Genomic DNA, 12,986 nt, shown 5'->3' on the forward strand with positions numbered 1-12,986 from the left:
TGGCTGACAATTTTTTTTATTAATGGTTATTTTTATCACAAAAAAAAGGAAAATTTTGATGGAAATTGGAATGATTTTTTGGTGAGAAAATTATAATTGATCTATTTTTTTAGACATTCTAAAAAATAAAAAATTAAATTAAATTGCCTTCATTTTTATATTTTTGTCGTATTTTTCACTTTTTAATAAAAACTTTTTTAACCACTTTTCTTTTTTTTTTAAATTAAAAGGTTGTGGAGTACTAATTTTTAAAAAAATTAAATTTTAATATAAATAAATTTAAATTAGATTCTTTTACATTCCAACAAATCAAATAAAGACAACAAAGAGATTAAAGAAATTCTAATTATGTGATAAGTAATAAGAATTAAAAAAGGCAAAGAATAATAAAGAAAATAATAAATTTTCAATCAATTTTAATTATATAACAATTCTTTTAAATTTAATTGTGAATTTAAAAAGCTTTAACGTCCATACATGACATAATAATTTTATATTTTAAAAAAATCCAATTTAGGCTTTCAATTAACACAAATCTCTCCATTTTTATTATAATTTTTCTTCTAGTATCAAAACTTTCCAAGCCACTCATAGCAATTAGCGGAATCAAAACAAAATTTTTTGCATACTTTATATTATATATAATATAAAAAAGATAGATAAAATTTTTTATTATAAAATACTTTAAAAAATCTTTTAATTATTTAAAAATATTCATACAAGCCTTTATTATTTGATTGCATTTAATCATATTTTATATTTTGTTTTAAATCAAATAAACTATTGTGATTAATGATTGATTAACAGTTATTAGTCAAAATTTTACTTATCGTTTTATGTCACATGATATTGACATAATAAGTTAACATATTATAATAAATAATGACATGGCATACAAGTGTAGCATGTTAACATAATTATATAATATTTTTTATATTTCAAATCAATATCTTTAATCCCTTTATTTGTTACACTGAGAGCAAAATTTGAGTTTTGCCCTTTCTTTGTTTTCCTTGTAAAAATGAGAGCAGAATTTGAGTTTTTTTTTTTTTTGGTTTTTTTCACAGTAAAAGAAAATCTTACCTTGCATGGATGAGGATAGAAAAAGACAAATTCATGTTTTCCTTGCTAGAACAAACAAGCAGAAGGTCACCATTTATTAAGTCTTTGCTTGTAGAGAAAGAAAAAGAAAATAAGAGATAAAAGATTAAAACTAAATATGTATTAATTAGTAATTGAAAAAATCGACACGTAGCACGTTGTGAGAGAAAGGGCATAGAATGAGGCATCACTTAAGAAAGGAGGATTTGAATTTTTTTTTACAAAAAATGATATTTTAATAAATAATAATTAATCAGTCATTAATTATGAATTTTTATTTTATTTAAAATATAAATATAAAAATTTGATTAAATATAATTAAAAAATATTTTTTAAAAAAATTTAATTTTTTTCAAATATTATATTAATTTTTTTAAAATAAATTATAATTTCTTTAAATGTTAGACAAAGGTGACTAGTTATATCACGAAGCCCTTTATAAAGAAATTGGGTAGAACATGGGCCGAATTATCCCATCTCCCAACCGAACAAGTCCGCCAGTTTGGGACAAGCATCAGGTTTTAACGTTTTATAAACTGAAAAAGAAAATGTTAGGATAATCTTGAATTGTGATTTAATTAGGATTGTTTAATTTTAATTAAATTAGTATATCTTATAAAATAGTCTTTAAATCTAGTTAGATTAGAATAATAATTCTTAATTCTATTAGGATAAGATTCATAATTATATTAGGATAAGGTTATTGTATTTGACACTATAAAAAGACCCTATGAGTTAAAGAATAAACATCACCTATATTTAAAGAGAGTGATTTAAGTGTACGTGGGATAAAGGTTATAAGTTTGATACTGTTCTTGTAATTTCTTGATTTTTTTCTTAGTGGATTTTTCTCTATTGCTGTGCCCGTGGACGTAAGTTATAAAAAGATCGAACCACGTAAATTCTTATGTTATTGTGGGTGTGCTTGATTTCTTTCTTTCTTTATTCTATTGATTGAATAAGGTCTTGGGTAATTTTTTAGAAACAATTCCGCAATTTCCCAACAGAAAACAAATAACTAATTTTTTTCCCCTCATTTTCTATTCCAAATTTTTAATGTTGCATACATCACACTACTTTGGCATACATTAATAGATATTTTGAACCCTTTAAATATAGATACTAAGTGTGCAAATTCAAATTAAAAATAGATGCATGGGACAGGCACTGAAAGCAAAATTTATCTAAGCTATATTATTGCCTTTGACGATATATATATATATATATATATATATATATATATATATATATATANCTTTGACGATATATATATATATATATATATATTATATATAATATAATATAATAATATATATAGCTAAGCAAAATTTACCAAGGCATTATTAATATTCACTTCTCCAACTTGTGTGTTTTATTTTATTTTTTTTGCTTAGCTGAAGTTAAAGTCATGTACCCATTTCTGAAAGCGGTAGCATTGCATGTTTATGCTGAGTTACCATTTGGATTTTTGTTCATTTATTATATTATATATCAGTACCACGGATGAGATAACTAACCAGACTTGGATTTTCAACCTAAAAATAGAAGTTTTCGGATAGACAAACAAAGAGAAATTGTTAAAGGGATCACAGGATTTTTTTTTTTTTTGTTGTTGCAGGGACCCCTGCAGCTCTCTCAGTCTCTATCTAATGAACTTGATTTGTTTTTATTATTAGTCAAGTTTGATCTCGTGAATTGTAGCAGCTTACATTTGGCATATGACAGTACATTTAAGGTGTACTGATCTTGTTGTGATGCAAGAAATCAAAGCAACACCGAGGAAAAAAATGGTGGGTTTTTTAATTTGTTTTATATGGATAATAAGTTGAATCAAGTTGTTTTCTTCTTTTCATGAATTGGTGTGTGTGTGTGTGAGAGAGAGAGAGAGAGAGAGAGAGAATGGGACTTGGTTTTTTATGCTTAAATATCTCTGTTACAAGTTTTGAGGACAATAGCTCAGAGCTACAACTCAGTGAAGACAGCAAAGAAGACAGCAAAGAATGAATCCTCAAAGTAAAGTAGCACTCTCTTTTTCTGTTTTATTATGATGAAAGGATGAGGTTCTGCGAATGGGGTAGGGCTCCAGGACTAGGAGATATTTTCCCACTAGCTTGAATCTGTTACAGATCAGTCTATACATGGATTAATTGTTTTTATATAACCAGCCTTATATTTCCATCCTCATCCAGTGTCTGCTATGGTGGATATGTGATCATACATATTTAGTTATATATGCTTAGTCATAGTCAACTTCAGCAAAGCTCAAAACCTCTCATCAATGGTGTAAAGCTTGTTTCAAAAGGGTAATTATATCAATGGTAAGAACTTTCAAACAAATAATTATCTCTTGTGTAGCTGAAAACCCAACAAGTAATTCCTCATGTACTGAAGAACAATCCCTCGATAAAACTCCATTGTTTCAACAACAATATTCAAGACAGCTCAAGATTTAACCATGAGAATGCATTCAGGATTTAAGCTGTACACAAACCAGTTGTTGACCATATAATTGATGCTCTAACTACTGAATCTATTTTTAAAAAAAAAATTGAAAGAAATCATCATTTTTCCTTTTTCTATATATCATGGAATAATAATAGTGGACAAAGACAAGTTATCTTATTCTTACGTATCAATTGCAACTATAAATTTTTTCAATTTTTTTATTATTATTCTGATATTGAATTGCTCTTGGCTCTTGATTGCCTTTGACTCATACATACGTTTTTCTGTCTTGATTATACTGGAAAAAGATGCAGTCATACTTGATTGTCCAAATTTGGTACAATCAAGAAGGTTAAACCTTGATTAAAATAAGGCTACTAATTTAACTTAGACTTATAGCAGGCTGGTGGTCTTACCTAAACACCTGTTTTAGCTCATCATCTGCTAATAAAGACAGTTTGATTACCTGACAAAAAATAATACTGAAAATTTTTTCTTACTATTGTTTTCTTCCAGATTGTTGACAGCCTACCCACCAAGCAACCAAATGGCCATTCAGAAGCATCAACCGACCTGTTTTACTTAACTATACCATTTTCTGCAACTTTTTTTTTTTTTTTAAAAAAAATTTAGAACTTTAATCATAAACTATGCAAATGGTTTGTTTTCTAGTGTAGAATTGCACTTATCTCCATTCCAAGCAATGCTTCTTTGTACGGTTTATATTTATGTATTGCAATGAAGCATCATGTAAGTTGAGTGTTTAGAGATAAAGAAGACAAGTATTATGTATCTGATGATTGATGAAGGAAATATTTTTACAGCCACAATAAGGTGTCTGGTATGAAACATTCATGTGCTAAGGTCTGTGTGGTACTGAATTATATAGCCTGTGCCAGCAGCTATGATCACTACTTCAAAACCCAAAAGATTTTGTTCCTCATATGAAGAAGGGCAAAGCAACAACAACAAAAAAAAAAAAAAAAGAAAAGGAAAAGAAGAGTGGGAAAAAACAGGAATCACATTGCTCTTGCTGTATGCATGCTTTGGTTTGTATACTAACAAGGGAATTGAGGAGTACTTTATTTCTTGTACCAAAAATATTAATGTTATTTTCGATCTTAAACTAAGTAATTGGACTTGTTCTTGTCAATTTAATTAAATTTTGAAAATCATCCAACTTAATTTTTTGTTTCTACTCTTTTAAATCAGTTTAAGTTTTTGAGATAATTAGTTATGTAATTTAAAATATTTGTAAAATAGATGGGAAAATATAGCAAAAAGGACTGATTTTATGAGGTACTAAAAGAGAAGTTTGGTTGAAGGAATAATCATTGATTGATTGTGGAATAGCATGGAGGGAAATTAACTGACTGTTTGGTAATTTAATTGATGGAATAATTTTTTATTCCTCTCTGTCTCCTTGGGCCATGATTTTTTTGGGTACCCACGTCCACATGATAAAGGTTAGGGGACGGGTTCACGGGCGGAAGTCTGTGTAATAAAGCAAAGTGGATTGAAAATGAGGTGGGAGAAAGTGGGGTCCATCCTGATTGACCCGCCAGAGAGATAAAAGCCAGTTCACGGGTGCCATCTCAAGCTCTCGTTTATTCTATTTAACATTGATTCTTATATTTTTGGGTTTTTCCTTTACGAAACCAAAAATTAACAAATATTACTTAAAAGAAATAAAAAAAGGGGTACAAGACAAGTTGGCTTTTCCTATGAAAACTCACCAGGAAATTTGAGGCCAGCAAAAAACGAAAGATCTTTTTCTCTTGCTTCTCATCCACAAAAAAGATTCATCCTATATATTCACATCATGCATGTTTCGTCCTTTCATATCATTGCAAGTATTATAATGTTTTTCAATGGCAAGAACTGAACACTGAATTTCGGCTCAGAATTATCAAAGGGATATATATTGTTAATGATTATCCTAATGTCACTTAGTTAACATTATTATTGAGAATAATATATCTTCATCTTAATTTATAGTTTGAGAATCACTGAATGGTCTGTCAACTATTAAGGAAACTCGTTACCAAACCCCATGCTTTTAATAGCCAAAGGTGAAAAATCTCGTTTCCATCTCTGTAAGAATGAGGTTTATCACAGAAAAAGATGGAGCTCAAAGGATCTAACCGCGCCATGCATGTAAACAGATGCAAAGAAATTAGGTGGTATATGCTTTTATTCAACCCACGCCATGCATCATGATTGAATTCTTGCAAACATCTTCATTCTGTTTATCAGCTAATAAAGCACTGCTCATTGACTTTTAAGATAGCTTTGGATAAACAAAGATGTTACTGATTTGATCTTAATCTGGAGAATTTGAGGCATATATATATATATATAATTGGAAAGGAATTCCTTTCGTTTTCAACCACTGTGGTTTAATTTGATTACAGCCACAAGTTAGAGAGTCGATGGGGACCATTGTTTTGATTTTTTTTGTCTAATTTCCCAGGGTCCTACATGCAGGTGCCTTCCCGAATTGCTAGTGATACGTACGTATCAGCCTTTGCAATTTACTTTCTTAATTCCTATAATTCTCAGGTATGTGTATACTCGAAAACAAGATACATTTATATCTAAGACTAATGATTATGTTAATGAAATTTTCTTGTATTACCATGACTATGTTTGATTCATTAGAATTTAAATCTCAAAATGTACTTAAAATGTATACCACGTGAGGTATACAAATTTTTCATGACAGATAACAGAGAGTAATAGCTTATCTAGGTAGAACATTTGCACGTGAAACGACGTAAACAATTCAAGAACAAACTTCATTGCAGCATGTTTGAGTTAAACCATTTGCTCCACACACCTAGTTTCACTGATAAGTTGAGGCCAAAACCTTGGAATAAAATAGAAGCATTTTACATTTAAATAATTGGAATTTTTCTGGTACTTATTTTCAGTACAAGTTGAAGCTGAGAGAAGGTGGGGGAGTAAACTTGAGAGAGAGAGGGAGAGAGCAAAAAAAAAAAAAAAAGAATCTGAGAGCTTTCTTCAATGAAGAAACAAGGTTGTGAGATTGAGGTGGTTGGTATCAACTACAGGATCTATAGACAAAAGGGAGAAAACCCTTTTAAAATCTTCAACAAAAACCAGCAGCAAGTAAAGCAGCAAGAAGTTGATCAAGAACTACAACAACAGCCATCATCGAAGTTTGAAGAAGCATGCCCTGGAATCCGACATGTCTTAAAGGATGTAAACTGCAAAGCAAAACCATGGGAAATCCTCGCCATCGTTGGTCCAAGTGGAGCAGGAAAATCTTCCCTACTTGAGATCCTTGCTGGGAAGCTCACCCCACAAAGTGGTTCCATTCTCGTCAACCAAAGCCCCATTGATAAGGCTCAGTTCAAGAAAATCTCTGGCTATGTCACCCAGAAGGACAACCTCTTTCCCCTCCTTACAGTTGAAGAAACCCTCATGTTTAGTGCCAAGTTACGTTTAAGGCTTCCTCAAGCTCAGATGAGCGCCAGGGTGAAGTCCTTGATCCAGGAACTTGGATTGGGCCACGTAGCCATGACTCGAGTTGGCGATGATAGGGTCCGAGGGATATCTGGTGGAGAAAGGCGCCGGGTTTCTATTGGTGTTGATGTGATTCATGACCCGAAAGTGCTAATTCTTGATGAACCAACTTCGGGTCTTGATAGCACATCTGCACTCCAAATTATTGACAAGCTCAAGGTCATGGCCGAAACCAGGGGAAGAACAATAATTTTAAGCATTCACCAGCCCGGTTTTCGCATTGTGAAGTTATTCAGTTCTGTACTTATGATGGCTAATGGCTCAGTTTTGCATCAAGGTACGCTGGATCAGCTTGGTGCAAATTTGAGGGAAATTGGATTGCAGCTTCCTCGTCATGTTAATATGATTGAATTTGCCATCGAGTCTATTGAAGCTATTCAACAACAGCGAAAGAGACAGCAAGAAGTGCAAGCACAGATGCTTTCTGCTCCATCACTCCAAAGGAAAGGCGAAGAAGTTGAGAGCGGAAGTGGCAAGTTTACCCTTCAACAGCTATTTCAGCAATCCAAGGTTGTCGACGAAGATATTGTCAATGTTGGGATTGACTTCCCAAGAGATTTTGCCAATTCAAGGTTGCAGGAAACCATAGTTCTCACCCATAGGTTCTCGAAAAACATTTTCAGAACCAAGGAGCTGTTTGCATGCAGGACAATTCAAATGCTGATATCCGGGCTTGTTTTAGGCTCCATCTTTCATAATGTCAAGGATGATCTTCCTGGAGCACAGGAAAAAGTGGGTTTGTTTGCATTTATATTGACATTCTTGCTTTCTTGCACCACAGAAGCACTGCCAATCTTTTTGCAAGAAAGGGAGATTCTAATGAAGGAAACCTCATGTGGAAGTTACAGAGTTTCATCATACGCCATCGCTAACGGGCTTGTTTATCTACCCTTCCTACTCATCCTAGCAATTTTATTCTCAGTTCCATTATACTGGCTCGTGGGACTAAATCCAAGTTTCATGGCATTCATGCACTTCCTGCTGTTGATTTGGTTGATTCTCTATACCGCAAATTCAGTTGTGGTGTGTTTCAGTGCTCTTGTGCCTAATTTCATTGTTGGGAATTCAGTGATATCCGGCGTGATGGGGTCCTTCTTTCTGTTCTCCGGCTACTTCATATCAAAGCATGGGATTCCCAAGTTTTGGGTTTTCATGCATTACATATCTCTGTTTAAGTATCCTTTCGAAGGGTTTCTGATAAACGAGTTCTCAAAATCAGACAAGTGCTTGGAGTACATGTTCGGAAGTTGCTTGGTGACTGGAGAGGCAGTGCTTAGAGAAGAAGGGTATGGGGAAGAAAGCAGGTGGAGGAATGTGATCATAATGGTGTGCTTCATCTTGGTTTACAGGTTCGTATCTTATGTCATTCTTAGATGTAGATGCTCGCAGAGGAGTCTCAGGGCAGCACTTTCTTGAAGAATCCTCTCTTTCTCTCCCTCTCTCTCTCTCTCTCTCACGTGTATGGTAACAAGATGGTTCACATGATTTTGGAATTACATAAGATAGCAGCCAAAGGGACAAAAAAATAATAATAATGTTAGTAAGAGATTTATAGATAAAGAAATGTAATAGCCACCTGCAAATTGTTCTAACATGTTCCCTCAACCCCCCCCTAGCCCCCCTGCCCCTCCTCTTCTCTTGTTTTCGAGGCTTGTTTTAGTATTGTCTATTTGTTTTATTTTTTTTTCAAGCCACAATGTACAACTCTTCTTGAATTTGATCTCTGCCAGAGAAAACAGTTCAATGTGTGCAAAAAATTATTGCTCTCTACATCCCATTTTATATATTTTTATTTGATTTTCACAATTTTTTAAAAAAAGTTAATTTTAATGAATTTTGATAGGGTTCCTTTGAAAGAAAATAAAAGATTTTTGTAGCCAGGTGTCAACTGACATGGCATCTAAAATGCCAGCATGGCCAAATGGGACTTAGGGATGGTAAAACTTCCTACCAGCTCCCACGTACCCACCTGGGCATTGGGCGGGTCAGGTTTTCGAGTATAAATTAAAGTGGCTGGAAAACTTGACCCAGGCCTGTATATGACACAGTGGTAACCACCCATTTGACACCCTTAACAAATAGAGTAAGTTATTTCAAGGACATGCTACCAAGAAAGGACAATGGTTACTCAACACACGAAGATATAATTGGCTCGAGTTAGAATCAAGGTTATCCCACACAAGAGGTGGAGAACCTTGGAACAAATATTTATTCTCACACAAGAGGTGGAGAACCTTGGAACAAATATTTATTCTTTCTGTTTCTTTCCTCTTGTTCCTATTATGAGAAAAGAATCTAATAGTGTGTGTGAGAGATAGACAAAGCAAGATCTGAGGAATTTCAGAACATGTGACGCTGCAGCGTCACCATTTAGAACAAAATCACTTTTAAAAAACAATTACCGAACAACAGCTCTAGATGGCAAATTGTTTGGTGTAAGGATGATTCAGATCACTCTGCTCCTCATAGGCTTCTTGATCACCAGTATGTAGCATATTAAGCTCACGTCAGTTATCTTGCAAGAGTTTTGAGAATCAAACAGATATCCTCTTCCAAGGATATGTTATACCTTTCACCATGAAATTAATCAATCCAGCTACAACCAGGTTGCTTGATAACTCCTCGCTTTCTAGTCAGCTTCCTTACTAAAATAACAAGTCTCCATCTTTTAAGGTGAGCATACATGATACATGAATGTGAGAAGAACATTAGTTCAGGGTTACTACTTACCAAGATCAAGTTGTAAAAGCTTCCCGATACATACTTCCCTAAGATAATGTTGCCATGTACTTTATACGCACCAAGCAAGATCCCCTAGACAGCAGCATCAGGCTTCAAGAAATATTGCCTCTTATCAAATTCTTTGCTTCATTGGGGCAGCCAGCTCGATTAGGGAAATCAACCATGCAAGTATAATGATCTTCACGATACCAAACCATGATCCGTGCTGATACAGGAGACCCAGTATAAACATCACGTTCACCTATTAAAATATCGTGTGCAATGATCTTTTACTGTCCCATGTTCCCCACTCATCAACTTTGCCTACATGTCAAGAGCAGACCCCATATAAACATCAAACAAATATCCAGTTTTCAATATCAAATCATGGTTTTGAGCACACATTTTCACGTCCTTTAATTCCGCCCAAATGCATTACCACTACCTAATGAGCATTTATTAAGCAGAAAACCCTCTCTATGCATCCTCACGAAATAACAAAGAGCTTCTTTTGAATCTATCTTCCGGAGCAAAGCAAACCCTGACATTAATGAATTCCATGAGCACCAATCATGCTCAGGTAACGACCCAAAGTCCACATACCTTCATAATGAAACCCCATTTGAGTTACATATTTATGATCGAGTTCAAAGAAAAAAAAACTCCTGGGGCATATTATCAAATAACATCGAGGAGCCACATTTCCCATAGACATCAATGAGCCAATTGACGATAAAAGTCTCTGAAGCAAAATGGAATTTGCTGATATCGAGAACAAACTTAGATTGGATGTATGAGTAATCCAAGAGATTAACAGAGGCAGAGGATTCAGGCAATGAGAGAGAGAGAGAGAGATAACCCGCAATTTGTTTCAGCAAATCCACGTTTTGCCATTCAGTTAATTCTAAAGAAAAAGGATGTTGGGTTGGGTTTTTTTTTTTTGGTTTTCTGCGCATCTTCATGACCATTTGTTCAAATGAAAATATGATTTTCTGACTTTACCATTGTTTGCCGTAGCTCTTTACAACAAATTTTAAATAACCGTTGCCTCCCGCGTTTTCTAATAATTGCCCGTTGCTTGGTGGGTTTTTTTTTTTTTGAGGGGTAATTTTATTTATTAGTTTTATTAGAGAAAATTTTATATGGATTATTTGGAAAAGAATTAATTGGTTAATCTTTAGATAAAAAAAGATTAATAAAATATATAACTAAAATGTAAAGGTCAAAATATCTTAGCAGTCCCTGTATTAATGCATTTTCTTCATTTTAGTCCCTCTCCTAAAAATCATAACAATTTAATTTTTTAATTTTAGATATTATTTCAATTTAATCTCTCTAACATATTCCTTCCGAAATTATCTTTCACAAAACTAATATTATTATTAACATGACATTGATATGACACTGCTTTTTGATGTGACATGTGAGATGGATTGAAAATGTTTATTTTGGCATGTTAATATGACAATGTCACGTGGCACTAACATATTGATGTAAATATGCCACGTGGCATGTCAAGGAAGGCACCACGTGTCATACTCTCTTTCAACATCCATCCATGTCATATCACATAGTCTGTTCATAGGGTGGCACGTTGCATGATAAGAGAGCGATATGTATCTCTTTTTTATTTTCTCTAAAAATATTAAATACTTGTAGAGTTTCAAACCCAAAACTTTATGTAAAAACAACGAATTTCTTACCACCTACTTTTATTTACATATTGCTTTTGTTTTTTTTTTTTTTCTTTCTCTCCTTTCTCCTTCTTCCGGATCGAAACGTCGTCGTCGGTCGCCAATCGTCAATCATTGGACGTCGATCGACGATCACCGGACATGCCATGCCATGACCTTGACCAGTGACTGTTGACCGACAATCGACGACGACGTTCGATGACTTGCAGCTAGTCCTTGAGGGAAAAGGTGAGAAGAGAAGGAGAAAACAAGAAAAAAAAAAAGGAAAAAAAAAGAAAAAAAGAAACAAAAACAATATATAATAAAAGACAAGAGCCTAGAGCAAGTGGCAAAGAACTTGTTGTGCTTAGATGAGGTTTTGGAGAAAATGTATAAGTACAAGAATTTTTGAAGTATTTTGACCAAAATGTAAAAATCAATAAGATTTTCAATTAGTATATTAATAACATTAATATAAAACTTAACTAAAAGGTAATATTTATAAACAAAATTGAGCCAATAATTTCTAAACTTTTTAATACCACTTCGTAAGAATTACTGAAGTATTTTGACCAAAATAAAAAAATCAATAAAATTTTCAATTAAAATATTAACAACATTAATATAAAATTTAACTAAAAGGTAATATCTATAAACAAAATTTAGCCAATAATTTTTAAACCCTTAAATACAACTTCGATTTAATTGAAATTTGAAAATAAATATATATTAATTATATAAATTTATTTATGAAATTTAAAATTTTACTGTCGATGAATTCTTTTATAATAAAAAAAATTGAATTGTTCAAATTAATGCAATCCACTGTTATTGTCCCAACTATTTATCAAACCTAATAGTTTATTGCGTAGTTCCAAGATGAGGCTATCGTTTCATGGATATAAATGAATCTATAGTTCCAAGATGAGGCTATCGTTTCATGGATATACCAATGAATCTATAAAGGAGATAATTCAAGTTGGACCAATAAATTATTGTCAAATTACGTAGGATATATAGTTGGGATAACCAAAGATAATACTAATAAATATAACAAAATTTTAAAGATATACAAATATTGGTAGTGATCTAATCAAAATTCCCTTTTGAGTTGTTATCTTCTTTAACATATATATTTGATTTGGCTTGCAAATGTTAGTCCAATTCTGAACTTGTCGAGGTAGTGAGGACGGTCTATCATAGCCTAGCTCAACCTATTTATTGTTTCCACATTTGGCTTTTGAGGTGGGTACCTCTTCCTTGTTCAAAGGGGAGGGTCTGGTTCAACCTACAAGAGAAAAAGCCATGTCCTCCGTGCATTAGCTGGCACAATATTTGACTCTGACCCTTTGTTTCCATGAACATCACAAAAAACAAAAAATAGCATTAAACGCCCCTTACCTCTCTAATTCTATGTATTAAATTAAACCAATCCTACTTAATCACTTATACTCTTTATTTTATTATAACTCAATAAAAAAAATTTTAAAACTCATT

At 32.9% G+C, this 12,986-nt stretch overlaps 1 protein-coding gene across 1 annotated transcript; it reads left to right on the forward strand.

Moving 5' to 3' along the window:
* Positions 6,335 to 8,865, forward strand: LOC18611889 (ABC transporter G family member 5). The gene has a single exon (XM_018118593.1). The coding sequence runs from the start codon at positions 6,574 to 6,576 to the stop codon at positions 8,509 to 8,511; it is 1,938 nt and encodes a 645-aa protein (XP_017974082.1). The 5' UTR covers positions 6,335 to 6,573; the 3' UTR covers positions 8,512 to 8,865.

Source organism: Theobroma cacao, chromosome 1, assembly GCF_000208745.1.
Source record: "Theobroma cacao cultivar B97-61/B2 chromosome 1, Criollo_cocoa_genome_V2, whole genome shotgun sequence".
NCBI lineage: Eukaryota > Viridiplantae > Streptophyta > Magnoliopsida > Malvales > Malvaceae > Theobroma > Theobroma cacao.

Excerpts from the sequence above, each read along its gene's own strand:
- LOC18611889 (XM_018118593.1), top strand. The coding sequence starts at position 6,574 with ATGAAGAAACAAGGTTGTGAGATTGAGGTGGTTGGTATCAACTACAGG.